This window comes from Arvicanthis niloticus, chromosome 26 (assembly GCF_011762505.2).
Source record: "Arvicanthis niloticus isolate mArvNil1 chromosome 26, mArvNil1.pat.X, whole genome shotgun sequence".
NCBI lineage: Eukaryota > Metazoa > Chordata > Mammalia > Rodentia > Muridae > Arvicanthis > Arvicanthis niloticus.
The window spans coordinates 33,597,607-33,620,585 of record NC_133434.1 but is presented as its reverse complement, the minus strand read 5'-3'; the positions used below and the strand labels follow the sequence as shown (position 1 = coordinate 33,620,585).

Below are 22,979 nucleotides of genomic sequence, written 5' to 3'. Positions count from 1 at the left end.
CATACAGCCCTGGTAAGCTCTGATGGACTGGTTCCAGCACAGGTGGAAGGAAGCCATGTTCAGGAAAAGGGGCATGGTAGAGAATGTTGAGGGTGAGCCTATGGTGAAGCTGACAGGACACAAAGGGAGGGGTGACAATTCCAGACCCTAATGGACACATCCTCAGTCCTAAGGAGACAGGCACACAGATGTGGTGACACATAAACCACCAGTCTCTAAGATTCTCCACAGTCATGGGAAGGTCTCTCCCAGGATGGAGTGGCTGCCCAGCAGGTGTGAGCAGGCCTGAGGGGTGACTACAAGGTCTTTAGGACAGACATCCCGCACAGGAGCGGGGAGGCCAGCCAGTTGGTGAAGGGTGATCTGCAACAATAATCTATGACCCCTCAAGTACAAAACTAGGTCCCAGCTCCAAAAACAACCCAAATGCTTTAATATCTGTTCCCCAGGGCCCAGTCTCATCAAAACCCTTAAATAAGACAGGAACTTTCAGCCACCAGCTGAATTCAGCTCACTGCAGGGAGGCAACCCCGAGAGTGCCCCGTCTGGAACTTCTCCCAACATTGAGCTCACACAGCCTGTCAGGTCCAGTCCCTGTAGCTGCTTGGCTCTAGACACATACAACTCTACACAACCCTACAGGGGTGTGAGATGCAGCCCAGGTAGGTTACGGACATGAATCCAGAACAGACTTAGGCTCCTCAGGCCCCAGGCCAGGTCCCTGCAGCTGCAGTGGCCCAGCAGAAGCGCGTGAGTCATACACATTGTACCTCGTAAGGTACTAAGTAACTGGGTCCCAAGACACATGAAGACTTGACAAGAAGGTTCTGCCAACCTCAGTCTTGTTATTCCACAGCCTGACTGAGGAGGTCACAGGCCTATCCTGGGCAAGAAGCAAACCAAAGCATGGTAATTGTATTTCAGACATCATCCCCACAACAACCCTTGTGAGGTAGGCTGTGTTGTCTTATTCTACAAATGGGGAACAAGGGCTCAGGAGAGGTGAAATGTTTGCCCAGGACACAGCAGTCAGGATTCAAGGCCAGGTGGGGTTGGCTCCATTGCCCACAGGTTTTCTTCTCAAGGGAAGGAATCACTTCAAATAAAGATCCTCAAGTTAAAAGTTCAGGAAGTCTCTGTCCAGTGAGGTGAGCCTGGCCTCATATCCACTTCTAGCCCTGGGCAGCTAGATGTCAGGACAGGTACACAGTGGTCCCCAACAGCACTAGTAACAATTCTACAAATGATGGGTCTGGCTGTCCAAGAGCTGGGGGTGAGGCGAAGGCCGATCTGCTCCAGAGGCCTTGTGGCCCCAAGTAGGCAGTGCCACACCGTTGAGCCAGGCGGTTTCTAACAGGTTGCGGAAGCGGGCTCTCAGGGTGGGACCTGGTGGGCTGGTGCTGGCACCAGAGCTAGGTGAGGGATTACAGGACCCTTCCCCAGTGGTTGTCTCTGCCTTCTCAGGGCCAGGCGTTGGTGGCTTCCTCCCTGGCTTCTTGACCTTGGGGGCTGGCAACTTCCCAGCCAGGGCTTGGCTTTCTGGCTCATCTCTGGTCACCGTGGGTTCTGATGGGGATAAAGTTCTGGCCTCAGTGTCAATGCCACCTACAAATGGAAAGCACGGTCAGACTGCAAAAGCCAAACTGCAAGGTCCCAACGTCTCAAAGTCACCTACAACAGTGGCCCTGCATGCCCGGCAGCGTTGCAGCATCACAGATAGCCCACAGATCAGAACAATGGGAGCTTGCTAAAGACATGCTCCTACCCAAGAGACACCAGAGCTCTACCTGCTGGGGACGCAGCTCAGAAGAGGCTGCCTGGAAGTAAGGAAAGGAAAGGAGGCTTGCAGGATGGGAAACACTGGCTGGGTCATCTCACCACATAGCTGACTGAGTAAACTGAAGAGGGGAAAGAGAAGGCTCTGCCAAACAAAAAGAACCATTATCTTTCTGTCACAAAATCCCCAGGGCAGGAGCCAAGCTGCTGTGAAACCAGTGTAGACGGAAGCCAGGAGATCACAGGAGCCTAGACAAGAGCAAACCTGACATGTGACCCTGGGAAAGGGCCATTTGCTCCTCCAAGGTGGTCACGACCCTCAGGCTGAGAAGAACTTCTCTAGGGGCCTCATAGGTCAAGGGAGGGAATGGGAAGCAAGGGTCTCCAACCTAATCACTGCTAGGACCAGACTTCTAACGAGCAGTCAAGACCAGGAGGAAAAGGGACCTGACTCTCTATCCCTAGATACCACAAGACTCAAGAATGTGGGCCAGCTAGGGCCTGTTTCGTGGTAGTACTCTGCCTCAGGCTTCCTCCACCCTGATCCAGGCTGTCCACAGCAAAGTTCTCAGCTAGTTAAGGAAAGAGAATACATTGCTCAGAAAATTGGCCAGGTGAGGGGCTGGTGGCCAGCATGTGACAGCAGGCAAGGAAGAATCCAGAAAGGGCCAAGAAGTCAGTTTCCTAACACAGAAAAGGCTACACTACCCTCTCCTTGTCATGGCTGCGACATGTGTGTGTCCTCTAGAACACTTACTTTAAAAAAAAAAAAAAAAAAAAAAAAAAAAAAGCAGATTCCAAAGCTGAACATGTGACACATAACCATAGTCAGGTACTAGAGAGGCAGTGTCACCATGGGTTTGAAGATACTCTGGGTTATAGAATGAGGTACTTTCAAAATGAGAGTGCAAGTGAAGAAACAGGGCAATGCATCATCGTGGAGGAAAAAGAACCAAATAGTTCTGTGGTCCAGAGCATCATGGGAGAATGCACGCAAGTGGCAGGAGAGCAGAGAAGGCGTACATCTAAAGCTAAGTGTTCATGCGGGAAGAACCACGAGGTTCTGCCAGATCCTGGCACAGGAAGTGAACAAGGATGCTTCACCAGGACTGGGAAGACTGCAGGTGTGAAACAACAAAGCAGAGCTGAGGCCTGTACACTGGATGAGTACAGTAGAGGCCCAGGTGCCAAGAGGCAGCACAGAGTAATCACTTAGGTTAAAGCTCGGATGGAAGACATCGAAGAGAAATTTTCAGACAGAAAACATAGCCTGGCCAAAGGCCCAGAAGCAGAATAAACAAGACACAGAAGGCATACATAGAGAAAGCGGCTGCGGCGGTTTGAATAGGAACGGCCCTCATAGATGCATGTGTCCGAATGCTTGGCCCACAGGAAGGGGCACTATTAGAAGGTGTGGCCTTGTAAGAAGTGTGTCACTGTGGGGTCAGGTTTAAAGGTCTTCTATGCTCAAGCTACGCCCAGTGGGGCACACAGTCCCCTTCTGCTGCCTGCAGATCAAGTAGAACTCTCAGCTCCGTCTCCAGCACCGGGTCTGCCTGCACACTGCCCTGCTTCCTTCCTGCCTCAATGATCATGGACCAATAAACCCCTGAAACTGAAGGCAGCCCCAATTAAAAGTTTCTCTTTTAAGAGTTGCCTTGGTCTTGGTCTTCTCTTCACAGCAATGAAACCCTGAGACAGAGGACCGTCCAGGAGGGAAGGCAAGAACATTTGCATGCAAACAGATCTCAAAAGGGCAAGGGAAACCCGAGCGCCCTGGAATCCCACCCAGTGCCCCAACGAAATTCCTGGAACCACTCAGCCCCTCTGCCCACCGTCCACACAAGCAGCTCACACACCTGCCACGCGTTCACACAGCTCCAGTGGCTACAGGGCTGCCCTATGCTCACCCAGCTGGCGGCGGACACAGTCGTGCCATTGGAGGCCCAGCAGGTCAGGGTAGATGTCAGGCAGCTGGCGCAGCGCCAGCAGCTTCAGCATGCGTGAGGTGCAGCCGTGTAGGGCACGTTCACGCAGCGCACGCTCCTCTGACAGAGTGGTGGGCCGTAGTTCCACACGGTGGTCCTGCAGCACATGGTCCACAGAGGCTGGTGGCAGCTTTGGAAAGAGACGCTCCTTCACCAGATGGATGGGTACAAAGATGGCACCAGCCCGTACTACATGAGGGAAGGGGCACCGCTGTGTGCACACGAACTTCTGCAGCTGAGACAGCAGTTTGCCCAGTAGCCCCTGAACACCCTGGCAGTCCTGCCAGGCAGCCTGGCCCCATGGCCCAGTTGTCTCAAGCCACTCCCGCAGTTTCTCTGGTGGAGAATGGGCCACGGAGCCCGAGATGGCATCACAGAGGGATGTGTGCAACCCTGTAAAGTGCTGTTCTGGGGAGTCCGCTGGGGCTGCAGTGGGAACTTGAGCAGAGGCTGGAGCAGGGCCTGAGGCTGGAGCAGGAGCTGGTGACGGAGGTGGAGCAGAGGCTGGGGCCGGGGAGGCCACGGCTATGGCTGGTGGGCTAGGCAGGGCCAGGTTGAAGCATGCCACTGGCAAAGGCTGAGTGATAATCTGTAGTCCCATGGGTATAGATGGGGGGTTGGGTGCAGGCTGTGCAGGGGCAGGGGCAGGGGCAGGAGCAGGGGCAGGGACAGGGGCAGGGGCAGGGGCAGGGGCCGAGGTAGGGGGAGATGGGACAATAGCTGCAGGTAAGGGTGCAGGACGGAGTATCTTGAATTTTCGGAACATGAAGGCCACAGAGCTGTGGAAGTTGGTCCTTGGTGTGGCTTCTGCAGTTACTTCAGGTATTTCTGTGACCATCTTTTTTAGGCCTGGCAGACCTGACACTGTGTTTTCTATACCTGGTGCATCCACAGCTTCACTGGGCTTATCATGCCCCTCAGGACTAGGAACCTTGACAGGGACACCCTCTGCCATCGTCTTCTTCACACTCAAGTCCAGAGCCACCTCCTCACGAAGAGAACAGTGAGCCATGGAGGCTCCATCCTGAACAGGCAGGTTCCCCTTGCAATCTTTGTCTTGGCTCTTACTGGTGACTGGAGCTGAGTCCTGCTCAGTTGTGGGCTCCGGTGTCTGTACATCCAGGTAGTCACGGTAGGGGGCCAGACTAAAAACGTTGTCAATCACAGGCATTGGTGGAGAGCTGGGAGGCCTAGCATCCTTCTGTGGAAGAGACTGGCGCTCCTTGGCACAGGGGTGCAGTGCTGGTGAGGTTCGGGGAACTGGACTGTCCCGAATAACAATAGGTACCCCAGGACGCTCACTGGGCCTGGGCTGGAGCTGCTCTTTCTTGCAGCTGGGCAGCCACATCTTCTCTTGAGCTTCTGGTGTTGGTTTCTCTGCAGGTCTCACGGGCTCAGAGCATGGCTGGCTGGCTGGCAAAGGCTGGCATGTTCGCTGGAAGGCACCGGGCTGTGGCACAGGCTGCACACTATTCTGGGAATGGGAAGGTGGTGTTCCCCCAAGCCCGGGGGATGCCCCATACAGAGAGAGGTCATCCCTAGCATAAGGAAAACCTAGAGTTTGGGGGACAAAGTCCAGTGGGCACCTTGGGGTAAGAGGGGGCTCCAGCTTGAGCCCTGGTGAGGGTGCTGGGAGGGGTGCAGAGGAATAGGAATAACTGTCTATCCCAACAGGGGGCATGTAGGGAGTCTGCGGTGCCTGTGGCCTCAAGTAGGGGCTGCTCAGCCCCCCGGCTTGGTACGCAGCCCCCTTGTGGGTTCCCAGAGGTGTCAGTGGGAGCAAAGAACCATAGCTTCCCTGCTTTTCTGGGTGACGACAAGATGGAGGGCAAGGCAAGGCCTGTGGAGGTGGAGGCAGTGGGTAGTGGGCTGGCACTGCATCCTGGCAAGGTGGTCCTAGGGGCTGGGCAAGCTGGGTCCAAGGACTGGAGGGCCCCTCAGATACTGTCTGCTTATGATCCCCAGAATAAGGACCAGTGTACTTGGAAGCCAGGAAACCTGTGCTTTGGATAGTTCGATACTTCTCCAAGAATGCCTGGCATGGGGAAAAAGTCAGGGAAGAGTCCTTGCCAGGTCCCCCAGATGGTAGTCCATGCAAAAACGTCCCATCCAGGGACTGGCCCTTGCCAGGAGCTGTAGCTAGAGAACAGGGTGGGTCAGCAGAAGGCAGCAGGGGCCCAGTCACCAGGGTCCAGTCAACATCCAATGGTCTCTTTGTTCCCCCATCTCCAAGGCAAGTGGAAAGTCCGTAACACAAAGGGCTGCGGTAGACTGGCTTCGGTGCGGCCAGAGGTGGACCTGGGTACGCATGCGCCTGGGGACCGAAGGGCAGGAGCTCACTCGAGTCTTGTATCTTTTCAGAGCCTTCTGTTGGGGGGCGGTAGAGCAGGCAGTTTGTCAGTAGGTTGTCACCCCGGAGTGGGGATCCTGCCACACCAGTGGGATACAAGGGTGGATATGGGGTCCAGGATGGCAAGCGCTCAGATCCTGCCTTGGAAGTACCCCCTATGGGGCATGAGAAGTATGCACCTTTGTAATTGCAGGAGTCCGGGTTGCCAGCAGAGAGGGGCATGCTGTGTCCCGGCCCTGTGTCTGGCTCCAGGCGAGGCATCTTGCCGTACATCATAGGGCCCAGAGGCCCCAGGGGCCGCTTCTCTGCCATTACTGTGAAGGTGTCAAGCTCTCCTGAAACCCTGCTGCTTGACTTGCTGACCTGGTCAAGAGGAGAGGCAAAGATGGTTAGAACACAGGCCTGTTGCCACCCAAGATTCTGGCCCTTAGTAATACTCAGCTCAAACTAGGTGCACAAGCCACACTTGCACAGGTTTCTGACCCTACTTTTTGTTTTTGGTTATAGGTTTGTTGTTGTTGTACAAGGCTGGCCTCAAAAACTCACAAAAGATCCACCTGCCTCTGCTTCCGGAGTGCTGGGATGAAAGGCACTCACCTTTAATCTCGTTGGGCTCTCATTGTCGTTTAGGAGCCACATGCGAGCCCTTGGGGTTCTGGGAAGTGCTAGAGTGTCCGTTGTCTTGGCTTCCTGCACTGCCTCCCAGGAAAGTCACTATCCCAAAGTCACTGATGAAAGGGATAGCACAAGCAGTGGGCTGTCCTTCTCTACTGGTTCCTATTCCAAGATGTCACAGGTCTCAAAAAACCAAAACGAAACCCCAACTACTGCCAAGACATGGAACCAGCACTGCCTACAACTTCTACTTTCTTCTAACATTTTATTGACCTGCTTGTCTTACCAAAACCCAAAACTTCAAAGCCAGGTCCCTAGAACCAGAACCAAACTAGTCTTGAATAGATAGGGCCGACCCTCTTGAGAGGCGTCTGGGTAACCCAAGTGCTGAGAGGGTCAGCTCAGCAGCAGGGTCAAAGCTGACCAGCAGATGGTGCTGAGGTGCCAACAGGAAGGTCCTTGGCTCAGGGAAGTGTCTGTGTTAATCTCCAGGCCTTGTGCACATGATAAACGGAGAGGGGCAGGGGGTGACCGGGGAGGGGGGAAGCAGGAGTCCTAGCTGGCAACCACTTCCACAGTACTTTAGTGATGGACAGACTAAGTGCAGGGAGAAAAACCACACATACACAGGCATTCTTTCCTTGGTGCATTTCCCATTTTGTCCTTTCTCACTTAATCAATCTAGGTTCTATTTGAAAGAGAAGAATACGGCACAGAGCTTGCAAGTCCAAAGAAGGGCGAGGACCAATGTCCACAGTTATCACAGGCACTTTCTTGAAGAAACAGGCATGACTTATGGGTGGCTCCTTCTGAGGCTTCTCGGTTGGGGTTTATCAATGGCTCTCCTCTCCTCTCCCTCCCCCAGTGAGCACTCCGACCCCCTAAAACTCCCACTGGCTTAGAAAAGGGTAAATGGATCAATATTCCTATGAGTAGGTCACAGGTCAAGTGTCACACACTTCTGTCACCAGCATGCAGGGACCAGCTTTCTCCTCCTTTCTGAACAGTAGCCAATGACCATAGAGGCTCAGACCAGCAAGGGGACAAGAAAACGTAAAGGATGGTAGTAGTAGTATGGCCTAGGGTAGGCCCCACCGTACTGCTCTATGCTTATATGTTTTGGTTTTGCTTTATTTTCTCACTGGGTCTCACTGTTTATCTCTATCTAGCCTGGAACCCACCACGCAGACCAAAACGGCCTTCAACAGAGATCTACCCGCCTCGGTGAACCACAAGGCTTGCATGGTTCAGAGGGTACCAAGCCCACTCTATCCTTGGGGGAGGTCTGGGTTAATTAAGGGCTGGCTTTGGTCTCACCTCCACCAACGCCCCTTGGGACCTGTTCTAACCACCCCTCTCAAGAGTCCTTCTCTCCAGGGCTCAGCCCAACCCGTGCCCTTTGGCCCTGGAGACTTCCTGAGAACCAGCCACCTGGGACCCCTAAGCAGTCTTTGTAGGAGGGGTGAGGTTCCACAAAGGCAGCCCAAGACTATGAAAGGTGCGGAGCTAATGTAATGCCCTGTCAGTATGATGGAAAACTCCCTTAGTGAAGGCTACCCCCACTGAGAGAGTAGCCAAAAAGAAGGTGCCTTGTTTCTGGAAACCAAGGTAGCCTCGGGCACTTGGAGATGTCGTCAAGTTCTACCAGTTCTTGGATAAGTTCTAACCTCAGCCAGAACCCTGGGCAGGGTCAAGCGCCTACGCTCCTGCTTTTCCACGAGGGAGACAGACAACTCCGTGGGCCCATCTGTTCCCATTTCCACGTCACATCCTTGGGGCCTCAAGAGGAGCGCGATCCCAGCCAAGTTTAGGCCGGCATCATCTCAGCTCTAACAGACACTGGTCTTCTAAAAACTTTGCTAGCTGAGGCTCTGAGCTCTCTAGACACTCAACCTGGAGCAGCCCAAGCTTCCCAGTTTCAGAAGGGTCTCTGGATGCTCCACTAGTAATTTCCCTCTCCCGGCCCCGCCCGTGACCCTCGTGCCAGTGGCTCTCAGCCAGCCGGCTTCAGTAGGGAACTGGCGCCCCACCGCTCCACCAGGCTTCCGGGTGTCCCCCAAGCCTCTCTCTCCGCGGCTCTGCAACGCACGTGCACCCCAGCAGGCTGACACACAGACCGCCGCCACGCATGCAAAGCTGTTCCTGCACGTACATGCATGGCCCGAATCTGCAACACATGCCTCCCCGCCGCCCAACTGCGCTCTTCCTTAGCTCAGGCACACGTGTAAAAGCCAGGAGGTTCGCGCTGGGAACCCCACGGATCGACGCCCGCAGACTGCACTGAGGTCCAGAAGGTTGGGGGATTGGGGGTTGGGGGGTGGACGTCCAGACGAAGTCCGGGCAGCCACCTCCTTCAGGGCGATCCCGCCAGCCTGGGCTACAGCCAGAGAGTGAGTCAAGCAGTGGCTAGGAAACCGCAGGCGGTGCTGTTCCAACAGGGCTCGTCCACGGCCCCGCGGCACCTCAGCGCCCGCCGCCACCAATCCCAACCCCCACCCCGAATCGGCGCGCAGCAATCCGCGTGAGCCTGGCCCCGCGAGAGGCCCGAGGGATCCGCCTGACTCTTCGCCAGCTCTTACGCCCAGGCACTGCCGGGGCTCCGGGGCTCTACCAGGCCCAGGGAGCATCCAAGTCCTGGCAAAGTCTGGGCAGCAGTACGACCGGGCCCGGTAGAATGACCGCCTGGAGCCTCAGCACCTGGGCCCCGGTCCCCGGGCTCGGTCCTGGGGCCCGGCCGGTAGGGGCGCCCTGGGGCAGGGCCACCCGCCCCTTGCCCACGCGCCGCCCGCAAACTCGGCCCAAGTTTCCGCGCCCGCCGGGTAGGCGAGCTCCTACCTTTAGTGCAGCAGGCTTCTAGCGGCCGCCACCCGGAGTAGCAGCGGCATCCTCCAGCGCCGCCTAGGCTGCGGGTCCCTGTCGGGCCGGCCTTGCGCGGGAAGTCGCGGCAGGCAACTAGCCCAGAGCGACGTTCCGCGCTGCCGTTCGCGCTGCCGCCGGGCGCCGTTTGTGGTCCCGGGCGGGGCGGGCCGGGGGCGGAGCGGGGGCGGGGCGGGCCGTTGGGTGGGGGCAGAACCCGGCTGTGCCTCTGGGAGCCTGCGCTCCCCTGGGCCCTCCCGTGCAGAAGGCCTGAGTGGAACCAACTTTCCCGCGACCCGGCCTCTGGCTTTGTGCACCGCCTTCGCTCGCCGCGCTCCTCAAACGTCTGCCCCGAGAGCGATCGTAAGCCCTCATTCAGTCATTCCTTTAGATCATTCATTCCTGGCTACTTTCTAGCCATGTGACCTTGGACCTGCCACTTAAGCTCGATGCGCTTCAGTTTCCTCATTTGTAAAAGTGATATTCTGCCTCATAGAAATAGGGCCACCGGGCTTCGAAAAGATGTATGGCACATAAATTGGGGTATATGGGAGGCTGAGGCAGGGGGATTGCTGAGCCTGGCCTACCTAGCGATCCTTTTTTATTTTGCTTTTGCTTTGTTTTTGTTTGAGACGGTCTCACTATATAGCTGTGGCTGTCTGGGAACTCTCTATGTAGACCAGGCTGGCCTTGAACTCAATAGAGACACACCACCCTCTGCCTTCTGAGTGCTGAGATATGGACCACCACACGCAGCCCTAGCAAGACAATAAAAATGTTAGCCCTGACTTCCTCCACAAACAAGTTGCATTAGGGAAGTTAAGGAGGACTTCAAAGTACAGACAAGTGTATCTCAGCTCCTGGTGGGGCTGTATGACCTGGAATGAACCAGGAATGAGACTCTGGAGGGGTTGCCAAGTGGCCCTTGAGTATCTGAACCTTTCTGGCAAAAGTCCCTCACCAGAACCGGTCGGAGCATGAGCAGCCTGGAAAGCTGATGGGATGAAGCATCCCCAGCCAAAATGATGTGTTGCAGAAAGGGGCTGGGAAACCCCATTGTCTCTGTTCACCTAGATTCTAGCCCTCCTGCTTGTGGAGCCCCGCGCTAGCACATTCTTGGAAGGAATCTGATCTCTGCAGTTCCATGACTGCCCAAAGGCCAAGGCAGCATCACACAGTGAGGGAGAATAATAGGTAAACACCATACAGGTCAAAATGAGTTTATGGGGTAAAACCACTCAGGATACCACCTTGACGCGCAGGTCAGGACTGCCTGAGTCAGAGCAAAGCAGGGCTGAGGGCACAGGTGTGGAGCAGCTGGAGCTGAGGAGGAGGGGCTGGGCTTCAGGTAGGACTAGGAAGAGGAAGTGAGGTCACTCAAGGAGAAGGGAGTGTGTCTCTTGGATTAGAGCTGGAAGATTGTTTTATAAATAGAGGCTAGACAAATAGAGAGAGTCTGAGGTTTGGGGCTTTCCCAGTCACACTGCAGGCTGGGACAGAAGTCTGGGTTGCCTGAGTTCTGTATCTTACTGACACACTTTAACATCAGAAAGGTGCCCCGACAGCTCTGGGTCAATGGAAGTAACAATAGTTGAGCTATCCTCCTTCCTGTAGGAATGGTGACTGTATTCTGAATTGCCTGTGCCATCTCACCTTGATAATCATTGTCTATAACTCCAAGAAAAATTTGTAGTCCCTGCATAGTAGTACTACTTCTTCCCACTATCAGGCCAAACACATTTGGATAGAGCGGTCCAAACACTCCAGTGGGTAAGGCCTGAGGTCCCATCTCTGGGGTTAATACTGTGTGGGTGGCAGAACTGAGGTCTAGTCCTGCGCTTCCTGGTGTTGCTCGACTAAGTTCAGAAAGGGATTGTTGTTTCCTGGTATAAAACTGACTGCTCCATAAGCCTGTTTTAGCTTGTGTTGGTTCGGGGCCTGGAGCTGGCCTCTGTTCCCATTTCCCTGATTATGGGAAAGGGTGTTTCCTTGTGCGTCTCTTTTGGACCTACATTCACTAGCCCAATGCCTTCCATGTTTGCAAAGCAGGCAGAGCCCAGGCTGTTTTCTGGGCTGTCTCTGGGTTAATTCATTTTCTGCCTCGAAATCTCTTGCAAAGTGTCTAGGCCTGCCACATTTAAAACAGGCCTTTTGGTTTCTACTAGCCAAAAAAATCTCTTACTGATTGTCCTTGCATGGCAGCTGCCATAGCTAAGCCCTGTTGGTAGGAAGGACCTATGTCAGAACAGAGTCAGATATACCCCGTAAGGTCTGTCTTTTGCCTGTAGGGTCTAATGGCCACTTGGCAGGCAGGATTGTCATTTTCATATGCAAGTTGTTTCACCTAATCTACTCCTGCCTCTGCATTACCAAAAATCCTCCCTGCTGTTGTCATTAATGGATGAACAAAATCAGAAAATCGTTCATCAGGTCCTTGTCTGACTGCTGTTAAGGATGCACCAGGGTCTCCCTTTGCCGGGAGTTTGCGACAACCCTTTATGGCTGCGTTTTGAATTTGAGCAAATAAGCCTGGGTCATATTGCATCTGGTTATCACTAGAAGCAAATTGCCCTTCTCCTACTAAAGCATCAAAGGACCAACCATTGCCTGCCTGAATGTTTCTCCTAGCTGTTTGTTTACAATTCTCATGATACTCTGATTGCCAAATAAGATAGTCTCCATCACTAAGAACTGCTCTCACTAACATATTCCAATCGCCAGGAGTCAGCCACTCCTCTGTGGCAGACTCTAAAATTGCAAGAGTAAAGGAAGCAGTGGCACCGTATTGTGATACTACTTTTTTTTTTTTTTTTTTTTTTGGTTTTTCGAGACAAGGTTTCTCTGTTGTAGCCCTGGCTGTCCTGGAACTCACTCTGTAGACCAGGCTGGCCTCGCACTCAGAAATCCACCTGCCTCTGCCTCCCAACTGCTGGGATTAAAGGTGTGCGCCACCACTGCCCAGCTCATTTTTTAAAATTCCTTAATAATTTGAAAATTAAACCCTGTGTGATGTCTCCAAGCAACCCCTTGAGCATTTCTGGTCTTGGATACAGGGAAAGCCTCAGCGTCTCCTTTCTTTGGATGATCTGTGGCTAATCTAAAGCTAGATGATAGGGACTGCCTTTGGACTCTGGGTTAAGGACCACAAGGAGCTGGGAGCTTTTCTCAGTTTACCTCTCAAGACATCTTCCTTGTCTTTAATTTTTGTAGCTAATTAAGTCCTGATACTCTTTTTCTAACTCTATTTGTTGTTTAAGAAAGGATATTTTTTCCTGTAACTCCCTTCTGGGATCTATAACCACCATCTCCATTGCGGGAGCATTTGGAGGCAGAGGCGCATAGGGAGGGGGGATCTTTGGGAAGAGAGCCATTCGGGGTCATAATGTTCGGCCACCTCTTCCTCTAGGTCAGCACAATCTGGCTCTGACAAATCGTCATCAACCTTTGGTTGTATTTTAGATCCTAATTTTGGATAAATACGTTTCTTTTTATTTTGAACATGAACGATAGCATTTAAGGAACAAAGCAAAAGCAGACAACACACATGAGTAGTAAACAGCAAAATAAAAACAGAGTTGAGTTCAGGCTGACTTATTTCTTGCCCCATTTTCATCATGACTTACCTTTCTCAAAGCAGCAGATTCCCAAGGTGATCACCTTTGTTTCACTTCTGAATTTTTGGCAGATCTTTCTTCCAGTAAGGTCCCTCACTGGGTCTCTCATTCTTGCTGCCCCAAGTTGGGCACCAAAGTGTCGGGGACCGCTCTGCCAAATGTTGAAACCCACACTGCCAAAAGCTTGCAGGCCAAAATTGTTAAGAGCCTGCACTGCCCCAAGTTTTGGGGGCTAAATTGTCCCGGCTCATACTGCTGCTCTGGTCCTCGGGTCAGGGTTCAGCAAGAAAGAGAGTGAGGGCAGACATGAAGAATGGAGACCAGAGTGTGATTCAGTCCCGTTTATTCTTCAGTCTCTCTTCTTCTCTCTTTCCAAGTCCCTTGTTCCTAGTCCAAATCCCAAGTCTCGAGTTCCTAGTGCCTAGTTCCTAGTCCCTAGTGCCTCCAAGTTCCAAGTTCCCAGTCCCCTCTTCTGTCTGCCTCTCACCTTTTATAAGTCTCACTTCTTAAGTCACGCCTTTAAGTCTCTCTCTAAGTCACACCTTTTTTTTGTTTGTTTGTTTTTGTTTTTTCGAGACAGAGTTTCTCTGTGTAGTCCAGGTTGTTCTGGAACTCACTCTGTAGACCAGGCTGGCCTTGAACTCAGAAATCCACCTGCCTCTGCCTCCCAAGTGCTGGGATTAAAGGCGTGTGCCACCACTGCCCAGCTCTAAGTCACACCTTTAAGTCACACACACCCAAGGGAAAATCCTGGGTATCTAAAACAAGATGTTATCAGAGTGTGCTCAGCTGTTGTAGAAAACAAGTCTCTTGTCAGGGTATATGGCTCAAGATGGCTGCAAGGGTGGGGCAGTGGTGGCGCACGCCTTTAATCCCAGCACTTGGGAGGCAGAGGCAGGCGGATTTCTGAGTTCGAGGCCAGCCTTGTCTACAGAGTGAGTTCCAGGACAGCCAGAGCTATACAGAGAAACCCTGTCTCCAAAAAAAAAAAAAAAAAAAAAAAAAAAAAAAAAAAAAAAATGGCTGCAAGGATGATAGCCGCCTTCTGTAGGCTCCCCACAGGTCAAGCCAAATCTGACAGTCTCAGCCTTTACTCAAGGGGATGTTGTTTCCTACCGCACATCACTAACTACCCTTCCCCCACTCCCCTTCTGTGTAGCATCTGGTCCCACTCCTGACATGCTGTTAGGAGTGACTTGGGAAGACAGTGCCCTTGGCTCCTATGGTCTCGAACTCAGGTTGTAGGCCCAAGGAGGGCCCCCATCATGCCAGGATGAGCCTGCAAGACCCTAGGGCCCAGCTAAGACTGCAGCCCCGATATTTTGTCTCAATTCGTTAACATAAAGACAGCCTGTCCCTCTAATCAGCCTGTCTATTCCTTTTGACATCATGTAAACACCCTGGATCACCAAAGAAAGGGCATAGTATAGAGGACTAGAGCCACTTTGCAACTCCCAGGCCTTAGCTTGCTCAGCACAAAAGAACCAAGTAGCCACCTGCCTGTATGCTACAGTACCAGCATCCAGAGGAGACTCTGGGGAGTGCCAGGCAACTGTGGATTCCTGAAGTCTCTGGCTGGCTTTGGCCCTTCCCTCTCTGCCCTGAGGGTCATATGCAGGACCGCTAGCAGATGACTTGGGGAGGCCCCATGAGTCTTAACACCGTGGCCTTGGAGAGATAGTGATGTTTTGTCTGGAAGGTGAACAATCACTGAGTGGGAGCAGAAATGGGAAGAGTTTAACATGTGGGCACAGGGTGGGTGTGGGTGGGTAGAAAAGCGGAAGTCTGGCACATGGAATCTGACACTCAGAAGGCTAAGAGAGGGGCTGGAGAGATGGCTCAGCGGTCAGGAGCACTGACGGCTCTTCCAGAGGTCCTGAGTTCCATTCCCAGCAACCACATGGTGGCTCACAACCATCTGTAATGGGATCAGATGCTCTCTTCTGGTGTGTCTGAAGACAGTGATAGTGTACTCACATTAAATCTTTAAAAAATAAAATCATGAACAAGGCCAGGTATGGTGGTGCACATTAAAAAAAAAAAAAAAGAAAGAAAGAAAGAAAGAAAGGGCTAAGAGATAGGGACCTACAGAATGGTTACACAGTGAGTTCCAGCCAGTCTGGGCTACAGTGCAACAATCTGTCTAACACACACACACAATGCAAAAGGAGAACAGTTAGAACAGAGAAGTTCTAAGAGGGTTCTACTTTGCCCCTGTCCCAGTTCTACATAGGCTTGAACCGGGTGCATGCCCTTCCCCTATCCTCTCCCCAACCCCCACCCCCCCACCCCACCCCCCACTCCTCCATAGAAAGGTAAGGTGAAAGGTCAGCTTCCTGAACGGCAGCATGTCATGTTACGGTTATTAATAACGTCCCCTCCCACTAATGAAGTCATGCCTGCTGTTAACAAATGGTTTCCCTTCCTCAAAGGTCTAGAGGTAGTGATGGAAGCCACCCTACAAACAGGCAGCAAACCAGAGGAACCAAAAACTTCTGAGTACCAGCTCTAGAAACTGTCTCCTCCAGGGAGGCCACCCAGATTATTAGCACTGCCCTGTCATTTTCATCCCTCTTCCTTCCCCTGTCAGAAAAGATGTCAGTGTTGGTAGGTGGTGGGGCCAGGAGCTCCTGCATGGAGGTGGTTCTATGCCAGACACTTAATAGTGTCTCACTTAAGTCAGATAAAATAAGAATTTGAGAAGCAAGCAGACTCACCAGGTATGGTCGTACATGGTGACAGATGGCTGTAATCCCAGCACTTGGGGGGCTAAGGTAGCAGGACCAGGGGTTCAGGGAAGACCCCTTCTCCCCCACCCCCCAAAAGTCAAGTGAACTGGGTTTGCCCTTCTGAATTGTGTGACTTAAACAACACCTTCACTTCAGTTTGCACATCAGCCCAAAGGGCAGAATTATGACATGCCACAGCTCTGATGACCTCACTCCTGAGTTCACAGTGAGCCGGGAGCCGCTTGCTCTGGGCATGGTGGAGGCTGGGGCATTGTTCCTCAGAGCCAATAAGTGGAGGAGTAGGATCTCCCCGCTTGGGATTACTGCAGGACTCCAAACCCTCATGAGAGAAGGCTCGGGTGCATCTGATGGTCCAAAACCCTCTGCAAAAACTGCCTGAAGTTGTGTTGCTGGCGCCATTAGCCTGAGCTCGGAGCACCTTAGGGAGAGCAGCCGTGCAGCGCTTAGGAGGCTTAGGGCCTGGGGTCTCAACTGAGTGAGGTAAGCTGTTTTCCAAAGGCACGCTGGCAAACTGGAGTCTGCCTCCTGCAGGAAACAGGGCGGGGTGTGTGTGTGTGTGTGTGTGTGTAATCTCTTATCAGTCTCAGTATCTCCTGTGGCCCCCAGTTTAGATCTGCCTGTCCCCTCCATTGTCCCTCTCTGGCTGCCTGATCCAGGGACCCAACTGGAAAGTTCATTGCAATCCTACACGCCTTGGCTTCTAGTCAGTCTTTGTTAACTAAGTCTAGACCCCTCCAGGATACTGTCCCTGATCTCTAGGCTGGTTTGAACTGTCTTTTTTGGGGGGCGGGGAGCTACATAGATCCAAAACTGCTTCCATCTCAGTATCAGCTCCTTGTGCTCAAATGGTTTCCAGCTCCCCAGTGAGACCCGGGAAGGGACCTCCTCCAGGACAGGAGTCTGTCTGAGTGCTGGGATGCGATGGCCAGCACAGGATCAACCCCGGCCAAGGCTATGGAGTCACAATTTAATGCAGAAGCATTCTGCATATCTTCAAGCAAAGAAAGCCAGAAAAACTCAAGCCTGTTCATTCCAGCACTTGAAAGACTGAAGAAGCAGGAGAGTCACGAGTTCAAAGCTAGCCTGGGTATACAATAAGTTCCAAGGAGACCCTGAACTACAGAGTGAGTTCCTGTCTTGCGGAGTGGCAAGAAAAGCCCACCTGGCCACACTTTTCTGAAATCTGCATTCCCTCTTCAGCCTCTCAGATACTAACAAGCTTCAGGCCAATACAGGGCAACTGAGACCCAGACAGCCCACTTCTATGCCCAGGGCATCAGGCAGGAAGGTTTACAACCCACATCTTCTGAGGCTGATGGTCTAAAACAGCAAGTTTTCTTCCTCTTCACAGATCCCCCCCCCCCCCCCTCCATCTTTCTACCTCTACCCAGGATGAAAACAAAGAAACAAAAAACCAATAAAATCTGACTGAGTTCCACCTGCCTCCTGTGCCCTGCACTCCCCACCAGGAGGCCATTGGCCTGGAGCTGGAGTGTGTATTGAGAAGGGGGAGCCAAAGTGAGAGAGAGGCGACACCCTTCCCCATTAGTGTTGTGGGAGCTCTCCCTCTTCAGGTCCTGTTCCCCCTCCATCCCTTTCTTCCCTGTCCCAAATCTTTCTCCAGGGATCCCCTCCCCCCAGCCCAGGTGCCCCTGGCAAGAGCAGACAGCTATTTCCAGGATGGTGGTTTGGGCAGAAAGCTTCCCCCCACCCCCCCAGTTCAAAGGTTTGAAGGGGGTTGCCAGCCCAGTTCCTTCTTAGCTTGAGATGCACCTTGTCCCAGTGCACCTCCCCTCCTACCATGGGCAAGCCAGGGAAACTGTCTTTCAGGTCTTCCTAAGGCTGGCTGCTGTCCCCTCATTAGTGGCCTGCTGGGGTTTCTGTCACTTAGGGTTGGTTACTTAGCAACCAGATCCAAGAAGGGCTTGGCTCTGGACTGGCAGAACAGAGTGGCTGCTGAGGGGTGAGGGGTAGGGGGGAAAGGTCAGCAGGCCAATGACCAGGGTCATGGTCAAAGGTTTCGGCATGGGGCCTCCGAAACTCCCTGTCATTACATCAGCTTAGAAACTCACAGACCAAGAAGAGGTTCTCTGAGCCCTTAACCCACACATCACACTCAGAGTCTTCAATCTTTCTAGAGTTTGAGGGGGCACTTCTCCCCATTTCTGGACTAGAGAGATAACCCTGTGTCTTTATGGACCACAGTCCTGTGGCTGAGGTAAGAGACACAAAGAACCACATTTCCCGGTATTTAGGTCTTAAGCTCTAAATAGAAAGTCCGCCTTGCTTTTTAACACTTGCATGGTCTTAGCATGCCTTTGTTTAATTTTTTTTTTTTTTTTTGAGACAGGGTCCTGGAACTTGTCTCCTCCTGTGCCAGCCTGAGTGTTTTGCTTTGCCTGGCTGGCTTTAGAGATTCTGGTTGCCTCTCAGCCTCCATGGCCTCCTCGACTGCATGGGTTGATGGCCCCCGTCCCAGTTTTCGGGGTGTAAAATGCTCGAGGCAGCACCGTTGCACAGCTCGACTTGGTCCCTGTTCATTGCTCAATACCCAGTCTCCCACATTGTAGGAGGAGGGGAATAAGCCCTGCTGGTATTTACCGTGTGCCTGCCATGTGCCAGGTGACCAAGGAATGTGTCATCTTCATGCACCCCTCCACTTCCTGCCTGGCTTGTTTTGTTTTTCCAATTTGACAAGCAGATCGCCTTTTCTATGCAGGGGCATGGAGTTAATTTTTTTTTTTTTTAAATAGTAACTCATTTATTTGATCTGATTAATGGATTAAGCAATATAATATCCATTCATTTAATTAATCCATTTGCTAGATTAAACGTAGCAATCTTGAGGTGGTAGGACAGAGGACCAAGCCACCCTTCCTACCTGGCACTTCAACTGTGTCCCCCAAGAACATGGGAGCTCCAGCAGCTAGCCAAACAATCTGAGATGCTTATGGAATCACAGCCTGCAAAGTGGGAAGAGTTTGACAGAAAGGGACCCTACAAGCAGCCTGGGCTGGTATAGCACAGGCAGGTCAGAGTTTTAGGAAGAGCAGTGACAGCTAATTAAAATTTTAGTTCAGGAAGGCCCCCTAGGGGAAGGGATTGCCTCAGTCGGCCTCCTTGGGGGAGTCCCCTAATTGGACCCCTGGGTCGAAGTAATGATGCAAACTCACCAGGCAGACGATAACAGGCAGGGAGGGAGGGAACAGGGGGAAGGAAACGGGTTGACAAAAAAATAATAATAATAATAACAACCCCTCCCCACACCATTGTGAGTAGTGGCTTTGAAGTCCCCAGACTGTCACTTATGAGCTGTGTGACAAGAGAGCCATTGCCTGGCCTCTCAGAGTCTCTGTTTCCTTCCTGGGAAATAGAGATAAGAAAACTTCTAGCCCCAGAGGCATGCTGGGAAGAAAATACAAAGCATGATGCCTGGCTCAGAATTAGGGACCCATAAAGCTTGAGCTATTAGCACCACACACAGTTACTAAACCTTGATTAGCCTTCCCTACCCGTAACCTCATCAGCCCCCAGTGCCTCCTCAAAGGAAAGAGAAAGGAGCTGGCGTTGGTGGAGGTAACCGTTAGCCTCCCCTTTCTTTCTGGCCAGCAGGCATGGCAGAACATGGGAGCTCCAGCAGCTAGCCAAACAATCTGAGATGCTTATGGAACCACAGCCTGCAAAGTGGGAAGAGTTTGACAGAAAGGGACCAAAGGACAGAGAGGCAGTTAAGGACCAAAGAGTGCAGTGTGTGAACAGGTACCCTGGAGCATCAACAGGGCTATAGAGCAGGACAGGGGCCAATGTGAGTGACAGCCCATGCTGTCCTGCCTGGGAGTTGGAGCCTAGCCCAAGTAGCCAAGGTCCTCCCTAGGGCCAGGGCACTATGGCTTATTTGTGCCAGAATGGTGGGCTATGGGGCATCTGGGGAGAGAGGAGGGTACTAGCCCTATCCTGTCTGGCAGTAGGAAGATATGTTCAGAGTCCCTCCAACCTGTGTCTAGAGAGCCTCCAACCTAATCTTCCCAGCCTAAGGGAGGCCTCCATAGTCACAGCACAGGGCCGTGCCCCTGCCAGTCTTAAAGGGATAGGAGCCAGCCCAGGCCAGGGTTACCATAGGCATCTCTGGTTCTGTCTCTCTATCTCTCTGTCTCTCTCTCTTTCTCTCTTACACACACACAGACACACAGACACACCAGAAACATCCCAGTTCAGTGGCGCGTCCCCTGTGGTTGGTCTGGTTTCACCGCTGTTTGGCAAATCTATTCTTTCACATGTTGGAGGCTTCCTCCCCAAATGTATGTACTGGAGATGGGACCTTAAGGCTTGGGTTCGGAAAGCTTCACGCTGAGTGGATCGATCTACTCACAGACAAATGGCTCTTGACAGTAAACGGCTCTGAGAGCAGCAGACTTGTACAAGCTTGCTTATGGTGCCATGTGATGTTCTTCATGACTGGTACCCCCGGGAAGACCCTTTTATCCAGCGTCAAGCAGCTGCCAACGCCAGCTTGAACTTCCGGCTTCCTAGAACCATGAGCTAGATAGAAGAGACTGCAACCACAACCCAGCACTGTGCCTGCCGGGGCCTGGGCTCCGCCCTTCTCCTTGGTCCCTTCCCTGTCCAGCAGAATACTATTCCCCCAAAGGCTCTACAAATCCATTTCAATAAGCAGTGGCAACAGAACACACATACTTTCACAAAGAGAAAACCAGGCCAGGACAGAGGTGTGGACACAAGGATAAATCTCAAAGTGGCTGGTCATCTCTAACCAACGTTCCCTGAACAAACAGTCCTGGGCTTGGCCTTCCTCCCTCGTCTCCAGTAGCCTCCTCCTGTCTCCGTGTGCAGCCCCCAGCTCCTGTCATCCAAGCCATCTGTAGTTCAGCTCTGGCTCCAATTAGCTCAGCAATTAGCACCTCGTCAAGGCCTGTCTGCCTCTGAACAGCTCCCCTGGGAAGGGGCTTCAGGAGGTCTCCATGACCTCAGGGCCCAGAGTCCTACAAGTCTAGGCCCGTATGGCCCCAGTCAGTCTCCTTGCCTCCTCGGATGCCTCTCAGCATAGAGCAAGGGACTGAAAATTTCCCTGAGGAAGCAGGTACAGAGCCAGGAGAGAGAAGATCCCGGCTTAAGCACCTCCTAGACCCTGAAAAAGCATCCAAGGCCTCCCACAGCCATTGCTGCTAATTTATCTGCTGACCCCAGGTGACTGGGGTGTCAAGGACATGGCAGATCTGGGGGATAGCCTAAACCCAGTGGGGGACAAGTCACTAAGTGCTAGATCGATACTCTCAAAGGTTCCCAGGTTTAGAAGCTCAGGTTTAGAAGTTAGTTTGGCCAGACAGCAATGACTACTTGCTATCTGCCCTCGACTCTCTTGCTTTGTTCCCCCTTTGGTGACCCCTTATTCTCTTGAGTCACAGCCTTCGACCTCACAGTCCCTTGAAGGAATGGGCTGAGTGCCCCCACTCTAGCCTTACAGCCAGGCTGAAGAGACACAAGGAATGTGGGGGCAGGGCAGGATATCTGAGCAAGGAATTCTGGCATACTTAGGGGACTATATGGCAGATGGTGGAGGGTTCCAGGCCTGTCAAGGCAGAAAGACTTTGCTGCCAGAGATAGTGGAGGCATCGTGACACAGAGCATGGGTCTGAGGGAAAGGGCTGATTGAGACGTCTCCTTTTCTAAGCTCAACGTTCCTCTCTCAAACAGGAATACTAACAGTAACAGCCTTGGCCCGGGGAGGTAGTTCATTTAGTTAAGTGTTTACCCTAACATTCAAAGCCCTCTGTTCCATACCTAGCTTTGTATAAATCAGTATAAATCAGGTGTGGTAACACATGCCTATAATCCCAGAATTTGGGAGACGCAGGCAGAGGGATTAGGAATTTCAAGATTATCTTCAGCTACACCGTGAACTCAAGGCTAGTCTGAGCTACACAAGACCCAGACTCAAAAAAAAAAAAGTAATAGCCTTTTAGAGGGTCACAAAAGGCATCACCAGAGAGGAGGACAGAAGCATCTGAGAGAGAAGCACTTGTCACCCTCCTCCCTCCCTCCCTCCTCCCTCCCTCCATCTTTCTTAGATATAGGACAGTTAGGGAGAGAAGTCACATGGGGTAGTGGGGAGCCACAGGGTATTGTTCAGATTCAGGGGATAATGGGACATGCCAGGACCAAATGACCACTTTGAGCAGGAGGGTGAGGTGTACAGGGGACCCAGCTGGACAGGAAGTCACTCTCACACCAGGCTAAGGCCCACAGACTGAGAGGCAAGCCTTTGCTGACCCTGAACCTAGCCAGGCAGCTCCCCTACAGCTGCAGAGCTCAGTCAGGAAAGTCCCCGTGAATGGAATCTTGCTGCATTTGCTACCAAGGACCAAACCCATGGTGTTGCCCATGGAGAAGCAGGGGCCTTCTCAGGGATACCTGGTACAGGTGGGGCTCCTGAGCCAAAACAAGGTTCGAATCCTAAGTCTCCACTCAGCTCTGAAATTTAGGGTTGTTGGTTTGTTTTTGTTTTTTTTTTTCCCTCCGAACCCCAGCGCATCTGCTCGGTTTTTGTTGGGTATAGCACTAGCCAGCCTCGCTGTGAACCAGGCTGCCCTCGAGCTTATGGCTCTTCCCTTGCCCCTGTCTCCAGAGCGCTGGGCTTACAGGCATGTGCCAGCATCCTCTGCTCTAAAGAAGCCTTGGCTGTAGGAAAGTGTGTGGAGGGAAGTCCCGTGATCAGAATTCCAACTCACCCAGAATAACAAGGCAGGTGGCTAGGACTAGTCAGAGCCCATCTCCTGGACTCTACTTTCCGCTGGCATGCTAGGGGTGGCTGGGCTCAGAGGAGGTGAGAATTGAAGTCTGCTTTCATTTCTCTGAGAAGTTTTGAATCACAGCAGGAATGCCAGGAAGCCAAAACCACAGTCCCAAGCCCTTGCTTTTCCTCCAGAGGCTCAAAACCAAGGGCAGTGGATGCGGATCATTCCAGCCCCTCTGCTTTAGAGCCTTCTGCCCCACAGCTGAGTGGCCCACCACC

General features: G+C 52.5%; 1 protein-coding gene and 1 long non-coding RNA gene across 6 annotated transcripts; one reads left to right on the top strand and one right to left on the bottom strand.

Annotated features, from left to right (window-relative positions):
• Positions 1 to 410: 410 nt before the first annotated feature.
• On the bottom strand, positions 411 to 13,718 carry C26H15orf39 (chromosome 26 C15orf39 homolog). 5 transcript variants are annotated; one of them, XM_076925638.1, is made up of 3 exons: positions 13,209 to 13,718; positions 3,687 to 6,477; positions 411 to 1,605 (listed from the first exon to the last, which is right to left on the bottom strand). In XM_076925638.1, exons 2-3 carry the CDS (start codon positions 6,424 to 6,426, stop codon positions 1,238 to 1,240), a joined length of 3,108 nt encoding a protein of 1,035 aa, XP_076781753.1. In that variant the 5' UTR covers positions 6,427 to 6,477; positions 13,209 to 13,718; the 3' UTR covers positions 411 to 1,237. The 5 variants fall into 5 exon arrangements, with proteins under 5 accessions (XP_076781753.1, XP_076781752.1, XP_076781751.1 ...); XM_076925637.1 differs by lacking the exon at positions 13,209 to 13,718 and adding an exon at positions 9,565 to 9,746; XM_076925636.1 differs by lacking the exon at positions 13,209 to 13,718 and adding an exon at positions 8,882 to 9,395.
• A 439-nt stretch (positions 13,719 to 14,157) lies between these two features.
• On the top strand, positions 14,158 to 17,385 carry LOC143439356 (uncharacterized). Its single transcript, XR_013107632.1, has 2 exons — positions 14,158 to 16,429; positions 16,806 to 17,385. It is a non-coding gene; the product is annotated as an uncharacterized LOC143439356 (long non-coding RNA).
• Positions 17,386 to 22,979: the final 5,594 nt, after the last annotated feature.

Bases quoted from the DNA above. Each gene is read 5' to 3' on its own strand.
- C26H15orf39 (XM_076925635.1), bottom strand. From the start codon at position 6,753: ATGTGGCTCCTAAACGACAATGAGAGCCCAACGAGATTAAAG. The intron at 6,478-6,711 runs GTGAGTGCCTTT...CCTCTTGACCAG, and splicing joins AGAGCCCAACGAGATTAAAG to GTCAGCAAGTCAAGCAGCAG. The intron at 1,606-3,686 runs GTGAGCATAGGG...TTCCATTTGTAG, and splicing joins CTGTGTCCGCCGCCAGCTGG to GTGGCATTGACACTGAGGCC.